This window comes from Mytilus trossulus, chromosome 10 (assembly GCF_036588685.1).
Source record: "Mytilus trossulus isolate FHL-02 chromosome 10, PNRI_Mtr1.1.1.hap1, whole genome shotgun sequence".
NCBI lineage: Eukaryota > Metazoa > Mollusca > Bivalvia > Mytilida > Mytilidae > Mytilus > Mytilus trossulus.
Genome location: NC_086382.1, coordinates 26,092,585 through 26,110,859, shown reverse-complemented (window position 1 = coordinate 26,110,859; position 18,275 = coordinate 26,092,585). Strand labels below are relative to the sequence as shown.

General features: G+C 32.4%; 2 protein-coding genes across 2 annotated transcripts; both read right to left on the bottom strand.

Moving 5' to 3' along the window:
- Window positions 1-327: 327 nt before the first annotated feature.
- On the bottom strand, window positions 328-8,865 carry LOC134686124 (uncharacterized). The gene is made up of 2 exons (XM_063545797.1): window positions 8,539-8,865; window positions 328-2,369 (listed from the first exon to the last, which is right to left on the bottom strand). Exons 1-2 carry the CDS (start codon window positions 8,615-8,617, stop codon window positions 565-567), a joined length of 1,884 nt encoding a protein of 627 aa, XP_063401867.1. The 5' UTR covers window positions 8,618-8,865; the 3' UTR covers window positions 328-564.
- A 3,284-nt stretch (window positions 8,866-12,149) lies between these two features.
- Window positions 12,150-14,444, bottom strand: LOC134687113 (zinc transporter ZIP1-like). The gene has a single exon (XM_063547114.1). The coding sequence runs from the start codon at window positions 14,359-14,361 to the stop codon at window positions 13,288-13,290; it is 1,074 nt and encodes a 357-aa protein (XP_063403184.1). The 5' UTR covers window positions 14,362-14,444; the 3' UTR covers window positions 12,150-13,287.
- Window positions 14,445-18,275: the final 3,831 nt, after the last annotated feature.

The following is an 18,275-nucleotide window of genomic DNA, read 5'->3' as shown; positions in this document are numbered from 1 at the left end:
TATCAATAAAATATATATGACAGAAAAGAGAAAATGAACTATAAAAAAAACAAATATTTGATTATAACCGATACAATCTTGCTTATGTAAATGAAGTTGACATTTCCTACCTATGCAATAGACAACAATCTCATTTTGTTAATAGATGCTAATATATCTAATATAAGAATATAAGTTTCAATTTTGAATTCAATGACAATTGATTTATTACCCATACATAATTGAAATGAGCGATTAAAGTACAAAAAAAACCGACACAAACGGAAAAAATATATAATTTTTAAAATATCAGATGTAATATGTAACTCTCATATATAGTTATTCCTCGGTTGATTGTAACTATTCAAATTGAGACACCTAAGACATCTCCTTCTCGAATATATTCGGGAAGTAAAACAGTCGGCCCGTTCATTATACACAGTTATATGTACTAGTATTTAAAAATCGAGTCATTGACATTTTTAATTATCATTATGCTGATTGCTCAGTTAGCCTATATGTCATTGGGCACAGTACAAGCCATGTTGTTGTTAATTTCACAAAATGATAAGTATTTGTGAAGATTTAAGATTCATTCGAATTCGAATTTATATATTTCCTAGTAGTGCTATTTGACACACTTTTGCGGTCATTTTTCTTACGCCGTTTAGATCCAGTTATTTCTTTGGCACCATTTAAAAGCTTTTCTCGCAGTTGCGTACTCATTGCAAGATAGACTACGAAATTTAAGGAAAATCCTATCAATAAGCTAAGGTCGGAATATTGTTTGGTACTTTCAAGTAATGTTACAAGCTTATAATCACTCTCATAATAGGTCACAATCCAGAACATTACACCTGTCATGATATGCAATACTTCTGATGCAATGAATATGCCGCAGATGACAACGACAGTAATGGCGGACATAAGGTGTTTTTTCCTGACAGTCATGTTGTCAGACCACGGGAGATTTCGTCGAAGGCATGTCAATTTACAAGTTATGTAAATTGTACATATTAGAGAAATGAATATAGCAATAACAGTCAATATATCGCTCGTTAGATTTATATTTCTGTACACGTCGTAATATTTTACGATTAGGTCACCATCTATGCAACAGCTTCCATCAACGTCTTTGGAAAGAATCTTCCATATTACGACATTTGGTAAGAATAGAATTATGCTCAGTGTAAATGCAATAGCCGAACTTTTGACACTTCTGTTGTTGGTTAAGCCTCTTATGCTCCATAATGGAAAACGAAGAGCTATTGCCTTCTGCATACTCAACAAAGTTGTTATGAGAACGGACAATAAATGGAAAGCATATTTAAAGTGTGTTGCGCCGCTTATTATGCACGAATTGTAGTCAATTAAGTTCCATGAAAGAACAGTACCATTAAAACTGATATGATGTTGATAAACTTGGTAAGCGATAATCGTTGGTATACATATAAACAACGCTGTCAGAGTGTCAGACACTGCCAGCATTGATAAGAGTAGTGTTGTAGGCGAACGGTTGGATTTTTGAAGAAATATATAAAGTACGAAACAATTTACAAGCGTCACTTCTCCTGCTATAACCATCTGCAAATAAGCAAGGGATTTATTTGGTAAATCGACAGGTAAAATAAAATCCCAATCTTTGCGGCAATTATAATAAACTTCTAGGCAAGAGTTCTCATTTTTGAATTCAATTATCACATCAGGGCTAAGAATGTACTCTTCACTAGTATAATAACTGTTTAGACGAAAGTACTCGACAAAACGTTTCATACAAGAGCCATCTTGTGTCCCAATAAAAACCGCTTTGTAATCAGGTTGACTAAATCCGACTGCCATCTCTCCAAGTACTAACATTCCTTGCATATCATATTCATTCGGTTGTAGAATGAAAATGTTCTGTTGATTGAGTAGTGACATCATTCCCCAACAGGAAGTCATGTTGTAAAGAAAAAAGTTTAAATCAACGTTAGTCACTGTATAGTTCTTTTGCGTGATGAAATTTCTGAACAAAGCGGTACAGTGATGAAGCTCGTCCGAAAAAAAAATATTTACACCAGAAAAATATGGAAACACTGAATCATCAACATAGTTTACATTATAAATGCTAAACGGATCACAAAATAATTTCTCAATAACGGTTCCGTTTTCACACAGTGCCAACAAGTCTTGTAATTCGAGGACATCAATATAATAGCCAAAATATACCTCGATTTCGAATTGAAAGTCATAACATTCTTTGTAGATATTAATAGAATAAAAATTAGAATCATCAAACCGCACCATTATAGAATGATTGGCATTCAACATTGAAAAAATTTCTCCGCCGACAGTAGATAAAGCTATTTCATAAATATCCGTTGCAGGACAATGTTCTTGCAATTGTTCAGCTGAAATATAAAAAAAAAAACACATCATAATTACACTATATAAAAATATTAATTTCTAAGAGGAAAGAAGTTATGTACAAAAGAAACCTATCCTGGTAAAAAAATCACAAAAATACTGAACTTAGAGGAAAAATCAATTCGGAAAATCCATAATCACATGGCAAAATCAAATAACAAAACACACAAAAAACGAATAGACTAGAACTGTCATATTCCCGACTTGGTACAGGCATTTTTCAAAAGTAGAAAATGGTGGATTAAACCTGGTTTTATAGCGCTAACCCTCTCACTTTGACGACAGTCTCGTCAAATTCCGTTGTATTAATTAACATTGATATATTCTTTGAATCGTGACTGTATTAATAGAGATAAGTGGGTCTCATTGGGGTCAAAGCGTGACGCGGGATTGTCGATTTTTTGTAAGCGTGACACGTGAAAGTCAAATTATTGTGCTGTGAAAACGTGAAATGAGGTCTAGCGGGACACGGGATATTACAAAAAAATCAGAATTGGTTACGTACATAGTGTGGTTTTTTTTAAATTTTGTTATACATTTATTTTCTTTAAATAAGTAAAGCTGACGATTGTTGTCTTTTGAATTATCTTTCTTCTGATTTTAAACCCATAAGGCTAAGAATTTGGGGGCCATTCAAGTAAAACAAAAATTTAAGTCAACAGTTGTAATAGATTTACGGCTTTCGTTTAAACAATCTTGTTATTAAAAGAGTCAGCTAGAAACTAATTTCAATGTATTAGTTTCTATCTTACTTCTGTATGTATTTTATTCAGATACATGTATATCAGTACATATGTATTAATAATTTTGTTAAAAAAATATTTTTCTTTAAATTAGTAAAGATGAGTTATATTTCTTCTGTTTTTTAACCCGCAAGGCTATTCAAAGTATTGGGGGTCATTCGAATAAAACAAAATTTAAGTCAACAGAGGAAATAGCAATACGGCTTTGGTTTAATCTATCCTTTTTTACTAGTGTCAGTTTTTAGATCTTTGTTTCAATATATTTCTTTCTATCTTACTTTTTTTATGTATTTGGAGTATATCTGTACATATGAATTAATAATTTTGTTATAAATTTATTTTCTTTTAATGAGTAAAAATGACGATTATTGTCTTTTAAATTATATTTCTTCTGATTTTTAACCCGTAAGACTAAGAATAGGGGGTCATTCACGTAAAGAATAAGTTTGGTTTAAGTCAACAGTGTAAATAGCTATACAGCTCTGGTTTGATCAGTGTCACCTATAAACTAACTTCGATATTTTTATTAATGACTTGCTTGTGTATGTGGATTTGTTTTATCTGTTTATCAAAATTGATTTTCTATAGATTAGAAAAATTGACATTTGTTGCTTTTTGAAAGATAATTCTATATTTACACCCGTAGGGCTGAGGAGAATGTTCGTTCATTCAAGTAACAAATAAATAATTAACTCTAGTTCACTTACTAGTATATGATTTGGAGTTAGAATGACGTCTTTTTTCACTGAACAAATTTAGTTAAGGGGAAGGGTTGTTGTCCCGTTGACGCATTCCCCATTTCCATTCTCTGTTTTATTCAAGGTATTTTGAATTATATTTCTTCTGTTTTTCAAACTAAGGGTTAAGAAGTGTTGTCATCCAAGTTAACTAGATTTGGACGATGACCTGCCCCATTCTTTTTCAACTATCTATTTCGAGTGGTCACCAAGTTCAACGTCCCGGTATTGATTCAATATTTGCTAAAATAAATCTTATTTATTGCATTTACTATTTAGGTAGTAAATCAATATTTTCAATTATATAGCAATTGAGAAGAAAATGAAGTCAAACTATCGATTTTTTTTTTGTGAATATCTAACATCCCCTTGGTGATTTTTAGTGCAGAAAAAAGGTTATAATAAGTCCAAATATCTAGAAGGAGATAGTCGAACAAATAATGAACACTTTGTGTAGTATCAAAAGAATTACTAAGTACAAATAAAAATAATCAAAATCCTGTGAACATACACACCTCTATATGTCTAGAAATATTAAAGCTGTATATTAAAAACTGTAGAAGAAAAAAACGGGCAAACCATGAGTCTATATCCAGAGGGACAAACGTACGGACGGACAGGGGTTAATTGATATGTCCCTCGAGATTTTGTCGCGAGGGCATAACAAAAGTTATTATAAATTTAGGTCAACAGTTGAAAAAGCTATATGACCTGGATTTGATTCGTCGCTGGTTTTTATAATATAGTATAATCTCTATGTAGCAATTTTCATTCATTTGTCTCATTTGACGTGTGTTGTCTTTGGAATTATATTTTCTTATTTTACATCCGTAGGGCTAATCGCATGGTCATTCAACTGAACCAAAATATAATTAAAGTCAACAGTAGAAGCAGCTAAATGGCTCTGATTTGGTCTGTTACCTGACCTATTTATTTTAACCTCTAAGGCGTCTCATTCTTTCTTATGTATGATTTGTATATCTGTAAAAATTCATTAACAATTTGAGCACAAAAACGTTTTTCCTTTAACAAAACTAAATAATAATGTTATTGCCGCCACGCCACTAACGCATAAAAAAATCGTATAAAAGCAGCCCAACAATGTTAGATCTACAAATTTGTGTTAGCAAATTGTTTTTTCTTCCCTGTCCGGGATTTGAACTCATGCTACTAAGATATCGTGGCTCCAAATTGCATTGCAATGTATTTTTGTTAGCTTTTTTTCTATTAGTTTCCATCTGATGAGACGAGCCTTTATCAACTGATTTTTGTTTCTTCCTATGTTGTACTGTTTTAACACTGTTACATGTTAGTGGACTGTACGGGGCGCCGAATGGGACTCTTGTGGTTTTGTACTCGAAATTCAATTTTGTACGGACACTAGTGAGTTTTGTTCAACAAAAATGAGTTCAGTTTAACAAAATTTGTAGCATACTAGAAATTTAAATTTTAACACTCAAAATTATGTTTCAGTGGACAAAAGTTACTTTTGTCATGACAAAATTCATTCTTGTAACACAGACTTAGTTTTCTCGTTTGAATTGTTTTACATTGTCTTATCGGGGTCTTTTATAGCTGACTACCGTATAGCGGGTTATTTTCGCGGGGTGCAAATTTTCGCTTATTTTCGCGGACAGAACTTAATCGCCAAAATAAATTCCGCCAAATTAAAAGTGTACATACAAAGGTATAAATAAAAGTTTTTAATTCGCCAAAATAATAACCGCCAAAATATTTCGTATACCTTGTTCAATGAAAATCGCGAAATTTTACACCCGCGAAAATAACCCGCTATACGGTATGCGGTATGGGCTTTGCTCATTGTTGAAGGCCGTACAGTGACCTATAGTTGTTAATGTTTGTGTCATTTTGGTCTTTTGTTGATAGTTTTCTCATTGGCAATCATACCACATCTTCTTTTTTATATTTACTTTTGTTACCTTATTTGAAAATTAGGCGACAAAGGTCTATTTTGAATGCAAATTAGTTTAGTTTTGATTCTGTGAACTAAATTGCATACAAAACTTCAATTTTGTGTTTATTTTTGTGTAGAAAAACTTCAATTTTGTGTATATTTTTGTGTAGACAAAATAAAGTTTTGTTATTAAAAACAGAAGTGAAAATTTTACACAAAAGTCATTTTTTGTCACAAAAGTCAATTTTGTCTGCACAAAAATTAACACAAAATTGAATTTTGTAATGACAAAATTGTTAACTGCGTACAAATTCAATTTTGTCTCACAAAATTGACTTTTGTGTTTTAATTTCCATATCAGGTAATGAAGTAAATTTTGTATGCATAAGTTATTTGCATACCTAATGTCATGACAAAAATGAATTTTGTCTATAAAAATGATTTTTTTCTACAAAAATGAACTTTGTTATTACAAAATTAAAGTTCTTATAAAACAAGTCTGTATCACATGGTTATGTAAGACAAAAATGATTTTGTTATGAATTAATTGAATTTTCTGTACACAAAATTTATTTTGATTACAAAAAGTTCAAGTCCCATTCCGCGCCCTGTAAGTGGGCGGGTTGGCGACTTCAAAAAAGTTTAATCCCGTCACATTCTGTATGTCCCAAATCAGGAACCTGTAATTCAGTGGTTGTCGTTCGTTGCTTTGTAACATGTTTGTTTTCGTTTGAATTATTTTACATTTTTTATTTCAATGCCTTTGAAAGGTGACTATCCAGTGTGAATTTGCTCATTGTTGAAGGCCGTATGGTGACATAAAGTTTTAATTTCTTTGTCATTTGGAGCCATCGGAAATATTATCACATCATCCATTTTTAATGAAAGTCTGGTTCTTTTTAGTTGTTAACGAGTCTTGTTGACTGCGCTTTATGGCGGAATATTGTAAACCCAAATTTTATTATTCATTCTTAGGAAGGCTGATCTGGCAAAATTCTAGACTGAAATTGTTAACAAGGGTTAGGTGAATCTGACATTGTTAGCACAGAGAATGCTACATATTAATGTCCTCTGACTTCCATAGTAAAATTACAAAGATTAGTGGAAACATCTCTCCGTCAACAAGTTCGTGTGTAGTGTATATGGTCAATAAGTTCATGCCTTTTTTTTTTTTTAAATTGAATGCATTATTTCTAAATTATTTAAAACTTTGTAAAGAAATGTAAAGTTACGGTATTGAAATTAGTTTTATAAAAATAACGTAACATAGTAGATATATTGTTCTTAATTAAAAGTGCATTAATCTAATGATAGTTTTTATACTTTTATAACATTAATACTAAATGTGCAATAATTTATATCTTGTTTATTTAGCAAAACAAACAACAGTAACCTTGTTTATCTAAGAATATTTAACTTCACAAAACAATGTGGGACCATCAGAGATTTTCATGTGGGACAATAAAAACTCTAAAAAAAATAAAAAGTGGGACAATCGGGAATAAACCGACCGCAATGTATTTACTTGTGATGTGTAGATGGATTTAGCATAAAGATTGGTTTATCAGATAACTCTTGAATAGAAATGTTTCTTTCAAACTTATTGAAAAGTTTGTTTTTCAGTTCCCCATTTCATTAAAAACATATGAATTATTTATGTTTAGGTTTGAACTAGGTTTTTTGTTGGTGCAGTTGTGTAATATCTAAATTAAGTTCATGTACTTTGCATAGGTAAACCAGAAGTTTAGTCCTTCTGTTTCTCATGTAAGATTCTTTCAAAAAATGATTTAAGCTACAACATTCAAAACTCTTTTAACATACTATAGACGGCGTTTTTGCATTTGCGCCGATCTGAATTTCACTTGCGCCGATTTTTGTCTTTTATTAAGTGTAAAGAAATAAAGAAATGTCTTTGCAATAAATAAATTCATCATAGATACCAGGATTGAATTTTGTATTTACGCCAAACGCGCGTTTTGTTTACAAAAGACCCATCAGTGACGCTCGAATCCAAAAAAATTTAAAAAGCCAAACAACGTACGAAGTTGAAGAGCATTGAGGACCAGAATTCTTAGAAGTTATGCTAAGGTAATCTGTTCCTGAGGTAGGAAGCCTTAGTATTTAAAAATTCAAAAATTTGTAGACAGTTAATTTATATAAATATATCCATATGAATGATAATTCATTTCAGCACAGAAATGCTGACTACTGGGCTGGTGCTACCCTCGGGGAATTAAAACTCCACCAGCAGTGGCATTGACCCAAATTAAAAACTTTGATGCATGCTAATATATTATAAGTCGTTTTTATGGCTGGATATTGATTGTTTTATGTGTATATATTTATATAATGTTGCTTATATTTATGTCAATCAATATGTGACACTTTAATAAACTATTTACTTACTTACTTACTTTACTTACTATATTTCATAAAAGTTCGTGCTTTTGTACAATTTTATTTTCAAGCTTAAAGAAATTAATACTGCGTAGATCAGTTAAATTCGCAGTTTCCCTTTAACAACGAAATTAACTTAAAAATGGTACAGTACAAATAATAATGAATCCACAGAAAAGATAATTTAATATATTTATTTACTCTTAACTAGTAGATGTGTTATACTTAGTTTAAACAATATTTATTAATAAACAATTTCAAGACAAATATTACAATGTTACATAAAGTACAAATATGGGATTCGGAAACAAGTTTGGAAAAACTTTTATAAATCCGTCTCCCTAAGATGTATTATACTTACATGAATTGTGTAATGAAGTCCAATTAGACATGACCAACAAAATTGTTCCGAATATCACAGCACAAAACAATGATTTCATTTTGGATAATTTTTCCAAATATTTTTATGTTTTAAAAATGAACTCCTTTTTTTCGCTTGTCTTTCATCGCATAACTGTAATTTCTAATAGTAGTTTTTAAATACGTCACAACAAGTAATTAAATATGTAAGTATCCACCCGTTTAATAGTATTTCCCTGAAGCTCATTTAATCATTGGCGACTTTTACAAATCAACATGTATATAAAGTTACAAAAATAACATTACTTATGGTCAAGATTTGGCTGAATGTTTTTAAAACTAAATTGAAATCCTTCTAATATAAAAGTGAAATCACCGTGAAATCACCGTTTATCAAGTGGATCGTGTTTCGGTAAGTTTTGATTGCTTGTAATTCCAGTGAGGTAAACCATTAGTAAATACATATTAAAATAAATTATTCATAGTTTTATCTCTTTTATTTCCCCAATTAATGCTAAATCTATAGTGATAAGCATTCAAAAGAATACTTTGATGCAGAGAACCATCCCGATGCCATTGAACAAGGAAAAAAATCAATTATTCATAGAGCATAGCACAAAAACGGATTGTTTTTTAAATTCAAATAGTTAGCCAAAATTTATTATATTGAATATTTGTTTACTACTTTTATGATTTAACCTATTAAATTTCAACATGCATATGGATAATATGAAAATCCGGTATTTCTTCTAAAAAAAAGCCATCTCTAGGATACGACTGACACAAGTATCCCGTCTGATCAACTTCCAGATAAACAAAAGCTACAATTAAAAGGAGGGGCGAAAAATACCAGAGGGACAGTCAAACTCATATATCGAAAATAAAGTGGCAGAGCCATGGCTAAACAAGAATGCGACCCAAGTACACGGATGCCCCATCCGCAATATCATTTTCTATGTTCAGTGGACCGTGAAAATGGAATAAAATTTCTAATTTGGCATTAAAATTGGAAAGATTATATCATAGGGAACATGTTTACTAAGCTTCAAGTTCATTGGACTTCAACTTCATCAAAAATTACATTGACCAAAAACTTTACCCTGAAACGGGACGAACGAACGAACGAACGAACGCACGGACCAGAAAACATAATGCCCATTAATGGGGCATAAAAAAGAATAGGACAAATGGACAAATAATAGTACACAAGACACAACATAGAGAATACAAACTAAGCAACACGAATCCCACCGAAAACTGGGGGTTATATCAGGTGCTCCCGGACGATAAGCAGATTCTGCTCCACATGTTGCACCCGTCGTGTTCATCATGTTAAAAGTCTCACTGGAAATACAGATTTCTATTTATCTGAGACCTTACTTTTTCATAAAAATATTTTTGTATACATTTAACATATAGTTTTTTAATGGAATTGTGAGTATGCATGGTACGAATGATTTCGCCTTTCTAAATTCTTAGCAACGAAAATCATATGAAAGATATTCGGCAACCCCTAGTGGCAAAAAATGAGCTGACTAAAAGTCTTTCTAGCTTTTTGATATTTGCTAATCTAGAAATAAAATCTCGAATCTTGAAATAATTGATTGTTATGTATATACGATTTAAAACATAACTGATTAAATCTGAAATCATTACTAAGTGAAGATTTAAATATTTTATCAAGTTTGCGTGAAAAAGAGCATACTAAGTCAGAAAAGGTACTACTCTAAACAAAGAGTCCCGTCAATAAATTGAAAGGTCAGTTGGCTTATTACGACCCTCTGCAAGAAGCTATGATAAATATCTCAATAAATTAAAGGTATCTGCATTTAAGTTACTGTACTGACTTCAAAAAGTCGCAATTTTGGCTGTCTTTTCCAAATATATGTCAGGGTAAATAATAAATATTTAACGCTGACATCTAAATACGTTTTGTTTTCTTCACATTATCACAATTTTTAAAATGTATACGTAGAACTACCAGCAATACATTCTAAGCGAATAAATCGTGTTTTAATTTCAGAAAACAAATGTTTAATCAAGGATTTGTAAAGTTAGACTTATAGTCTATAAAGTCTATACAATCCTTGGTTAAATTAATTATTTATAAGAACATTTTGATACTTGTAAACGTATATGATAATGCTAATTTGTAACGGTTGATAGTTTTCATGTCATGACCATGTCTCATTGTTGAAGGCCGTACGTTGCCTATAATTGCTGACATATCCACTTCATTTGAACTTTGGTTGATAGTAGTTGTTTAATTGGCATGTCGTATAGTATTCTTATACTTATAAAACAATGCACAACTATCTCGACTTCAATCAATCTCAAGATATTTCTTTCGGGTAATGGAGAGAAGTCGAGATGATGTTATTAAAAATGTAAAACCAGGGAATTATCTACAGACCTAGAAAGCAGTATTTCTGTTACAGAACAGAATAGAAGAAATAAACCGATAATGACTGAATGCATAAAACAACAGTATGTGATAGCAAACACTTCGCTTAGTAATTATGTAACGTGCTTTAAAATTCATACGCCTTTTTTCTGTCCATTGGTCGAGTTGTTGTCTTCGATACATTTCCCATTTTCAGTCTCAATTATATTATATATTTTTGTATTTGTAGATGCATGCGTTTCGTCATATACGATAACGTAAGAAGACGAACATTTCATATCCGGGTTTAGGGGGGGATGTTCCTCTGACTTTTCATTTTCCTAAGTTGCTACGCATGTTTTTTTTCCCTGCAAAGTCACTACTTTCGCCTTTTTTCTCAATTAATTATGCATTTATTTTTGAGAATCTATTTCTTTTCATCCTGTTTTGGGCAGTCCTTTAATTTCAGCTCTTACCAGGCCACAAAAAAAGTCGTTCCCTAACATTATGTGTTAGTGATCAGATACTCTGCAGACAGGGATACATTATTGAATTTCGAGTTTAGTATTTATCAATATTTTATAATTCAGATTATATGGCCAGGAGTTGATAAATGAACTATAAAATCGTATGAGATCGATGTATTAATATGCATGTTACATAAATGATTGAGGATTACCTAAACAGCTGTCAACCAAGTGATTTATAAAGAAAGAGTGCTATTAAACAAATATTATTTGTAAACTCATTATTCTCAATTGGTCTTTTTATCACGTTTATTATCCATTGCTTTTCCTATCGGAATGTGATAAACACATATAGCTTATTCATTTAATTTCAACACAGACATACGTACGTACGTGTACGATACAATTTGTCTCTGGTCACAGGGTTCTCACTAAGGCGAGTCCATGAGTCCTGGACGCAATAGAATCTGTCTAGACTTGCCATTTTCTAAAGTGTTGAATCAAAAGATGCATCAAGATCTCTTATAACAATATTAAACCAAGTTTTTCAATGCTCTTCAACTTTGTACTTGTTTGGAAAATATGGCTTTATAATTATTTTGATCTGAGCGCCATTGATGAGTAGACGAAATGCGTGTCTGGCATATTAAATTATAATCCTGGTACCTTTCATAACTATTTAATATTTATTTTCATGAAATAGTAAAAGTAATGAACACATCTGGATATTAACATTTTGTAAATATGCATGAACAATATATATATGTATAATGAGTAATTGAGGTCACAGGCATAAGTGTATGACCTCTTCCCCTTTTGTGTTGCATTTATTTTTAAATGGAGATTCTGTACCATGCAAACTATTTCTATTTAAAAATGTACATGTACCTACATATATGTTTATCATATTATACAATGTAAATGTATGTGTCATCATTCTTAAGTGTTATAATTATCCACAGTGTACAATGGTACAATCGCTCAAACTTGAAACTACATGTTTGTCTATTGAATCACGAAGTTTGTTTTTTTTCAAAACATCGTTTTGATGAACTCTGACATACATGTATCTGTATTCAATCACCTCCTTAAATGTGTTCTCCTCCGCAATTATAAAATATCTTACTACGATATTTTTTTTAAGACATAACAATTAGGTGTTTTGAAATCAATGTATCATATCATATTCTCAAAAACATGATAAAAGAAAGTGCCTTAAGTTTAGTGGTCTTATCCGAGGACTCTGGCTTCCTCCACCAAAATAAAATCTGGCTATCACAATACAGCTAATACAATGTAGTATAGAATGCACCATTAAACATATTCAATCAATCAATCAATTAGTTAACTTGACACTGAGGCAAAATAAAATAGTATGTGTGGTTCCAGTTTAATCTATGAAAAAAAAAGTTAAGGTACAGGTACATGTAGGTACATTTGAAGGTAGGGATTTTTTTTAGCATTTTTTACATTTGAGTCTATGGGAGCAACATTCTGACTTTAACAGTTCTAAATCAACTTTTTTACCATATGATTGATATGAACATGTCACTGTTTTAAACTGGATAAGTCCATTATAAGATTTTTAAGTGGCTGTACTATTTTGTTTTAACTGTCAAACATTTCAAAGCAAGTTTAATATATTAAATGTATATCAAGCCAATAACAAGAGAGTTTGTGTTGCATTTCATGCAATCTTTATCCCCAAAAACTACCAATATATATTATGCTTGATTTTGGGGGTTTTCACAAAGTAAGTACATGTATTTTTAATTGACAATAAAAATATAAATACTAATTAATAATGCTGAAAATCTGAGACTTCTATAACACTGTGTTATAGTAGTCTCAGCTAAAATAAAATGTAATATATTTACTGTTTATATTTACATGAATTTTTTCACGACTTTTCATTAATAAAAACAACTGCAGTCACTGTGCTGAATCCAAGAATTAAAAATACAACCTTGATTAGTCTAATATCACTAGAGTTCAGTTCATGTGGCAAAATTTCAAAAAATGTCACATACAGAAAAGTACCACATGCAATCCCTTGCAACAACCCTTGTATTAGTACAGATATCCTTGAATCCCATAAGTCTATGATCAGTAAACCAAGACCTATACCAAATGGTGAAGACAAAGAAAATATTGTAACAGATTGCAACATCGATTTATATGATAGTTTGCTTTGAACCAAGCTCATACCCAGACTGAAACTGAGCACCATCTTGTGTAGAAATAGTCCAGCAAATACTCCAATGACTTGAGCAGATTTTCTTTGCAATCCAACTGCTAGTCCTTCGAAAACGGAGTGTAAAGATAAGGCTATTAGCAATAAAATAGAACGTAGAGTAGAATGGTTATGTTCAAATTCGTTTTCATTCCCCTTTTCGTGTTTTTCTTTTGAATAGAGTGGTTCCTGTTCAGTGTCACTGTAAACGTCCCCTGATACATGTACATTAGAACAAGTTGACAGCTGCTTTTGTCCATAAGGTTCATCGCTAATTCCACCAATTGAATGTTCACTTAGATCGGATCTTGTAGAGCTCATAAAATCTCTGTCATCTGTATCAGATAGCAATGATTTTCGACTTTTGTCCTTACCAGTTGTTGGAAATGACGGATTTTGCTGATTTTCTTTCCAAGAAAGAATGATTTGTTCAACAACTAGAATTAAGAACAACCCAAATACCATTACGAATTCGGATACAGGAAATCCAGATAGAAGATGCATTTTTCTGAGTATTGTCTCTAGATCCCTCCGGACACTCGGTAGTAAATCAAGTAAACATGTTCCTAGAAATACACCTGCCGCATAACAACTCAAAATACTTATCGCACGTCGGTATCGGATTCTACTGGCATTTCTCTTTTTGATGTGTGCAACAAGTTTTATTGGAAAAAATCCCAAAAGTAGTGTGGCAATAAACAGTCCAAAAATAATGACAACTTTTAAAACGGTAAGCTCCATGCTGTCACATAAGTTTTACTAGTAATTTGTTCATGATCATGAATGTTGTTGTTGATGTGTAAAAATAAGTCATGTGACTTTGATGTATACTAAACGATGGACCAATACCGATATAAAGTAAGAAAAATCCGTTTTTGAAACTTGAAAACTTTTCTCATGTTTCTTATAATAAAAACCTTTCAAAATGATATGTTAAAGGGACATTAAACTACCCAAATAATATAATGACGCTGGGATCGGGTATTTCGGTTGTTTTTAAGCTCCGGATGTCGGGATTCAAATTTCTTTAAATTCGGAACATCGGGATTTCATGTATTTCTTTAAGACCGGAATTTCGGGATCAGGACCCCTCCGCCTCTTAAATGTTAGCTTCCACTGTGTAAGCTTCATGTGCATTTCGAGTATACCTTTTCGGTTGCATTCCTTTGTATACATTCAAACTATATTCAAACTTTAGTCGAAATGAACAACAGCCTAGGTAATTGTAATAACTACAGAACACGTTTCGAGGATCATCCAGGGTATAAGGTTAGGGTCGTTATCCGTGGAGGATCCAGAAAATTGCAATTTCAGTGACAAACTACCAAAAAGAGGTGGGCCGCTCCAGTCATTCCGTATATAATCAACATTTTTTTTCCCCGCAAAAGAATGGACCGGGCCCCTTCACTAAATCCGTCTCTGAATACTAGTTATTTGAAATATGTTCAGTTGAAACTATGGCTGGTGGGGGTTTTCTTTTAAAAAAAAAAAGGGGGGGGGGGGATATTGTTTAAAGGGACATATATAACACAATCTATTTTGAGCGTTTCTCTGTATGTGTATTAAACATAGTCACAGGCACTTGTTTCTGTCAATATAATGTTTTCTGTCCATACCCGTACGAAAACTCTGTCGTACGTGCATGGATAGAAAACCCCATATTGACATCAACAAGTGCCTGAACATAGTATACTTATATTACAAAAATTGCACATTTGTACGACTCACTATATTTTTTTCATTTTTCCATTTGTTTGCATAATACGTTAGTCAAATCTCGGTGGCCGAGTTGTCTAATATAAGTAATATAAATTAATATTTATGATAGATATGTGTCCAGGTAAATGGGCGCAAATAAGTTTTGAATAATGGCGCAATTGATACATTTGGAAAACAAAATTTAGCGCAAATGATACCCCTGAAAAAGAGTAATTGGCGCAAAAGGACTGCTGCCAGTAGATATGCATCCCTTACTAAAACGATGTCAAGTTAGACAACACTCCGGTTATCAGTTCGAGCCCGTCACATGGCAGATGTGATAAACTCTACAACTATTTCATTAATGTTTACGTTAGCACATCTGACAAAACATACACGGATTTAATGTTTATTGATTGATTGATTGATTGATTGATTGATTGATTGATTGATTGGTTGGTTGGTTGGTTGGTTGGTTGATTGATTGATTGATTGATTGATTGATTGATTGATTGATTGATTGATTGATTGATTGATTGATTGATTGATTGATTGATTGATTGCATGGTGACGGCTTTATTTAATGTTTATGGATTGGTTGATTAATGAATTGATTGATTGGCTGATTAATCGATTGCATGATGACGGCTTTATTTCAAGAGCCAATTAATAATACTTTTTAATTAAGTCATGCACATTCAGCGCAATACATAGAGGTCACATAGATATATTACTAACGTGATGGTCAGGGTTTCACAGTGCAAACCCACAAGGTACATTGTGTACCCGTTGAGAGGAAATTGTCATACTTGGACTAATTACGCTGAATCAAAGTCAACTAGTTTTTGCTCTTAATTCTTATCGCTTGATTACAACCATAAGTTTTTTGTTTCCTCCTTACTGGAATGTATACACTCGATGCAAGTAATTGTCAGTATAGTCGTCTTTGGAGTCTTTCCTGATTGCATAATTTATACTTTACTTTATTGAAAAACACTTTACGCCCATATGGGCCAATGGCTTAAAACATTATACATAATATACAGTTTATATTGTTGGTATTACTTTGCTTCATAAAAAAGAATGGCCAACGTAGATACAAGTATCTTGTCTTAGGGAGGGATAAATCCTACTTTGTAAAGAATCACTCTGATTCAAACAAAAAATTCTCTGAAACTGATATTATCAAGATGCTTGATTTCTTGATTGACAACATATTTGTTACGTTCGGAGGACGTGTTTTTCAACAGACTGTCGCCATTCCAATGTGAACAAACTGTGCCTCTCTACTTGCCGACTTGTTTCTTTATTATTATGAGGCTTACTTCATGCAGGAACTTCTCAGGAAGAAAGATAAGAAGTTAGCAATATCCTTTAACTCTACTTTCCGCTATATAGATGGTGTTCTTTCACTAAATAATTCAAAATTTGGTGACTATATAGAACGCATCTATCCCATCGAACTAGAGATAAAGGATACTACAGATACAGTTAAGTCGGCTTCATATCTTGACTTACATCTAGAAATTGACAATGAGGGTCGGTTGAAAATAAAACTTTACGACAAAAGAGATGATTTCAGCTTTCCAATTGTGAACTTTCTATTTCTAAGTAGCAAAATTCCAGCAGCACCTGCATACGGGGTATATATCTCCCAATTGATACGATATTATCGTGCTTGCATTTCCTATCATGATTTTCTTGATAGAGGCTCACAAGGAAGCTATTTAACCAAGAGTTCTAAATGGTGAAGTTGAAATCATCCCTTCGTAAATTTTACGGACGCCATTACGAGTTGGTTGACCGTTATGAAATAACCGTTTCACCAATGATATCGGGTATGTTCCTAACGTCGTAACTACAATCCCCTCCCCTTTCATGAATGTGACCTACCGAATTAGACTATTTACCGGATTTGTAATCACATAAGCAACACGACGGGTGCCACATGTGGAGCAGGATCTGCTTACCCTTCCGGAGCACATTAAATCACCCCTAGTTTTTGGTGGGGTTCGTGTTAACGTTGTTTATTCTTTAGTTTCCTATGTTGTGTCATGTGTACTATTGTTTTTCTGTTTGTCTTTTTCATTTTTTACCATGGCGTTGTCAGTTTGTTTTAGATTTATGAGTTTGACTGTCCCTTTGGTATCTTTCGTCATTGTATAATACCCCGGTTTTTTTTAACTTACGCACTTACCTGGACCCGCTCCTGCTGTTGTACACGATAACAAAGTCAATTGTTTTGAATGCATATACCCAATTATATCTGCAGTAATGATAACCAGTAAAAGCTTGAAACATGCGCCTTTTTAAAATCTTGATGGATGGATTAAAAAAAGCACATTAAAAACGTAATTTAAGTTTAAAAACTGTGAAAAATCAATACTACATGTACAAAAGTGTTTGCCTATTATAACATTTTTATTATTATATTTCTATCATAGGCGATTTCTGAACTTCCTTCACCCTAAATAATGTCTTAACATTCACGCTCCTATGCGATTTCAACCACCTCTACCATAGTCAATGTTTTTAATTCCTATATAATAGGGAACGTCTACCTCCTCTACCCTAGGCAATATCTTTAACTCCTATATCATAGGAAATGTCCTTACTGCCTCTATTCATGGCAATGTCTTATCTACCTTTATCTGTTTATCATGGACAACGACTTTTCAGACTCTATCTTAGGCAATTGATTTACCGCCTCTATCTACGGCAATTTTTTACCGCCTCTATTCGAGGCAATGTCTTTACCTCCTGTGTATTAGGCAACGTATTTACCTCTATCTTAAGCATTTTTTATAACTCTTCTATCCTTGACAATGTCTTGGACTCCTGTATCTGCGGCAACGTCTTTACCGCCATTTCTTTAACTCCTCTATCCTAGACAATATCTTTACCTCTTCTACCCTTGGTAATTTTATTACCAAGTCTATTCTATACAATGTCATAAC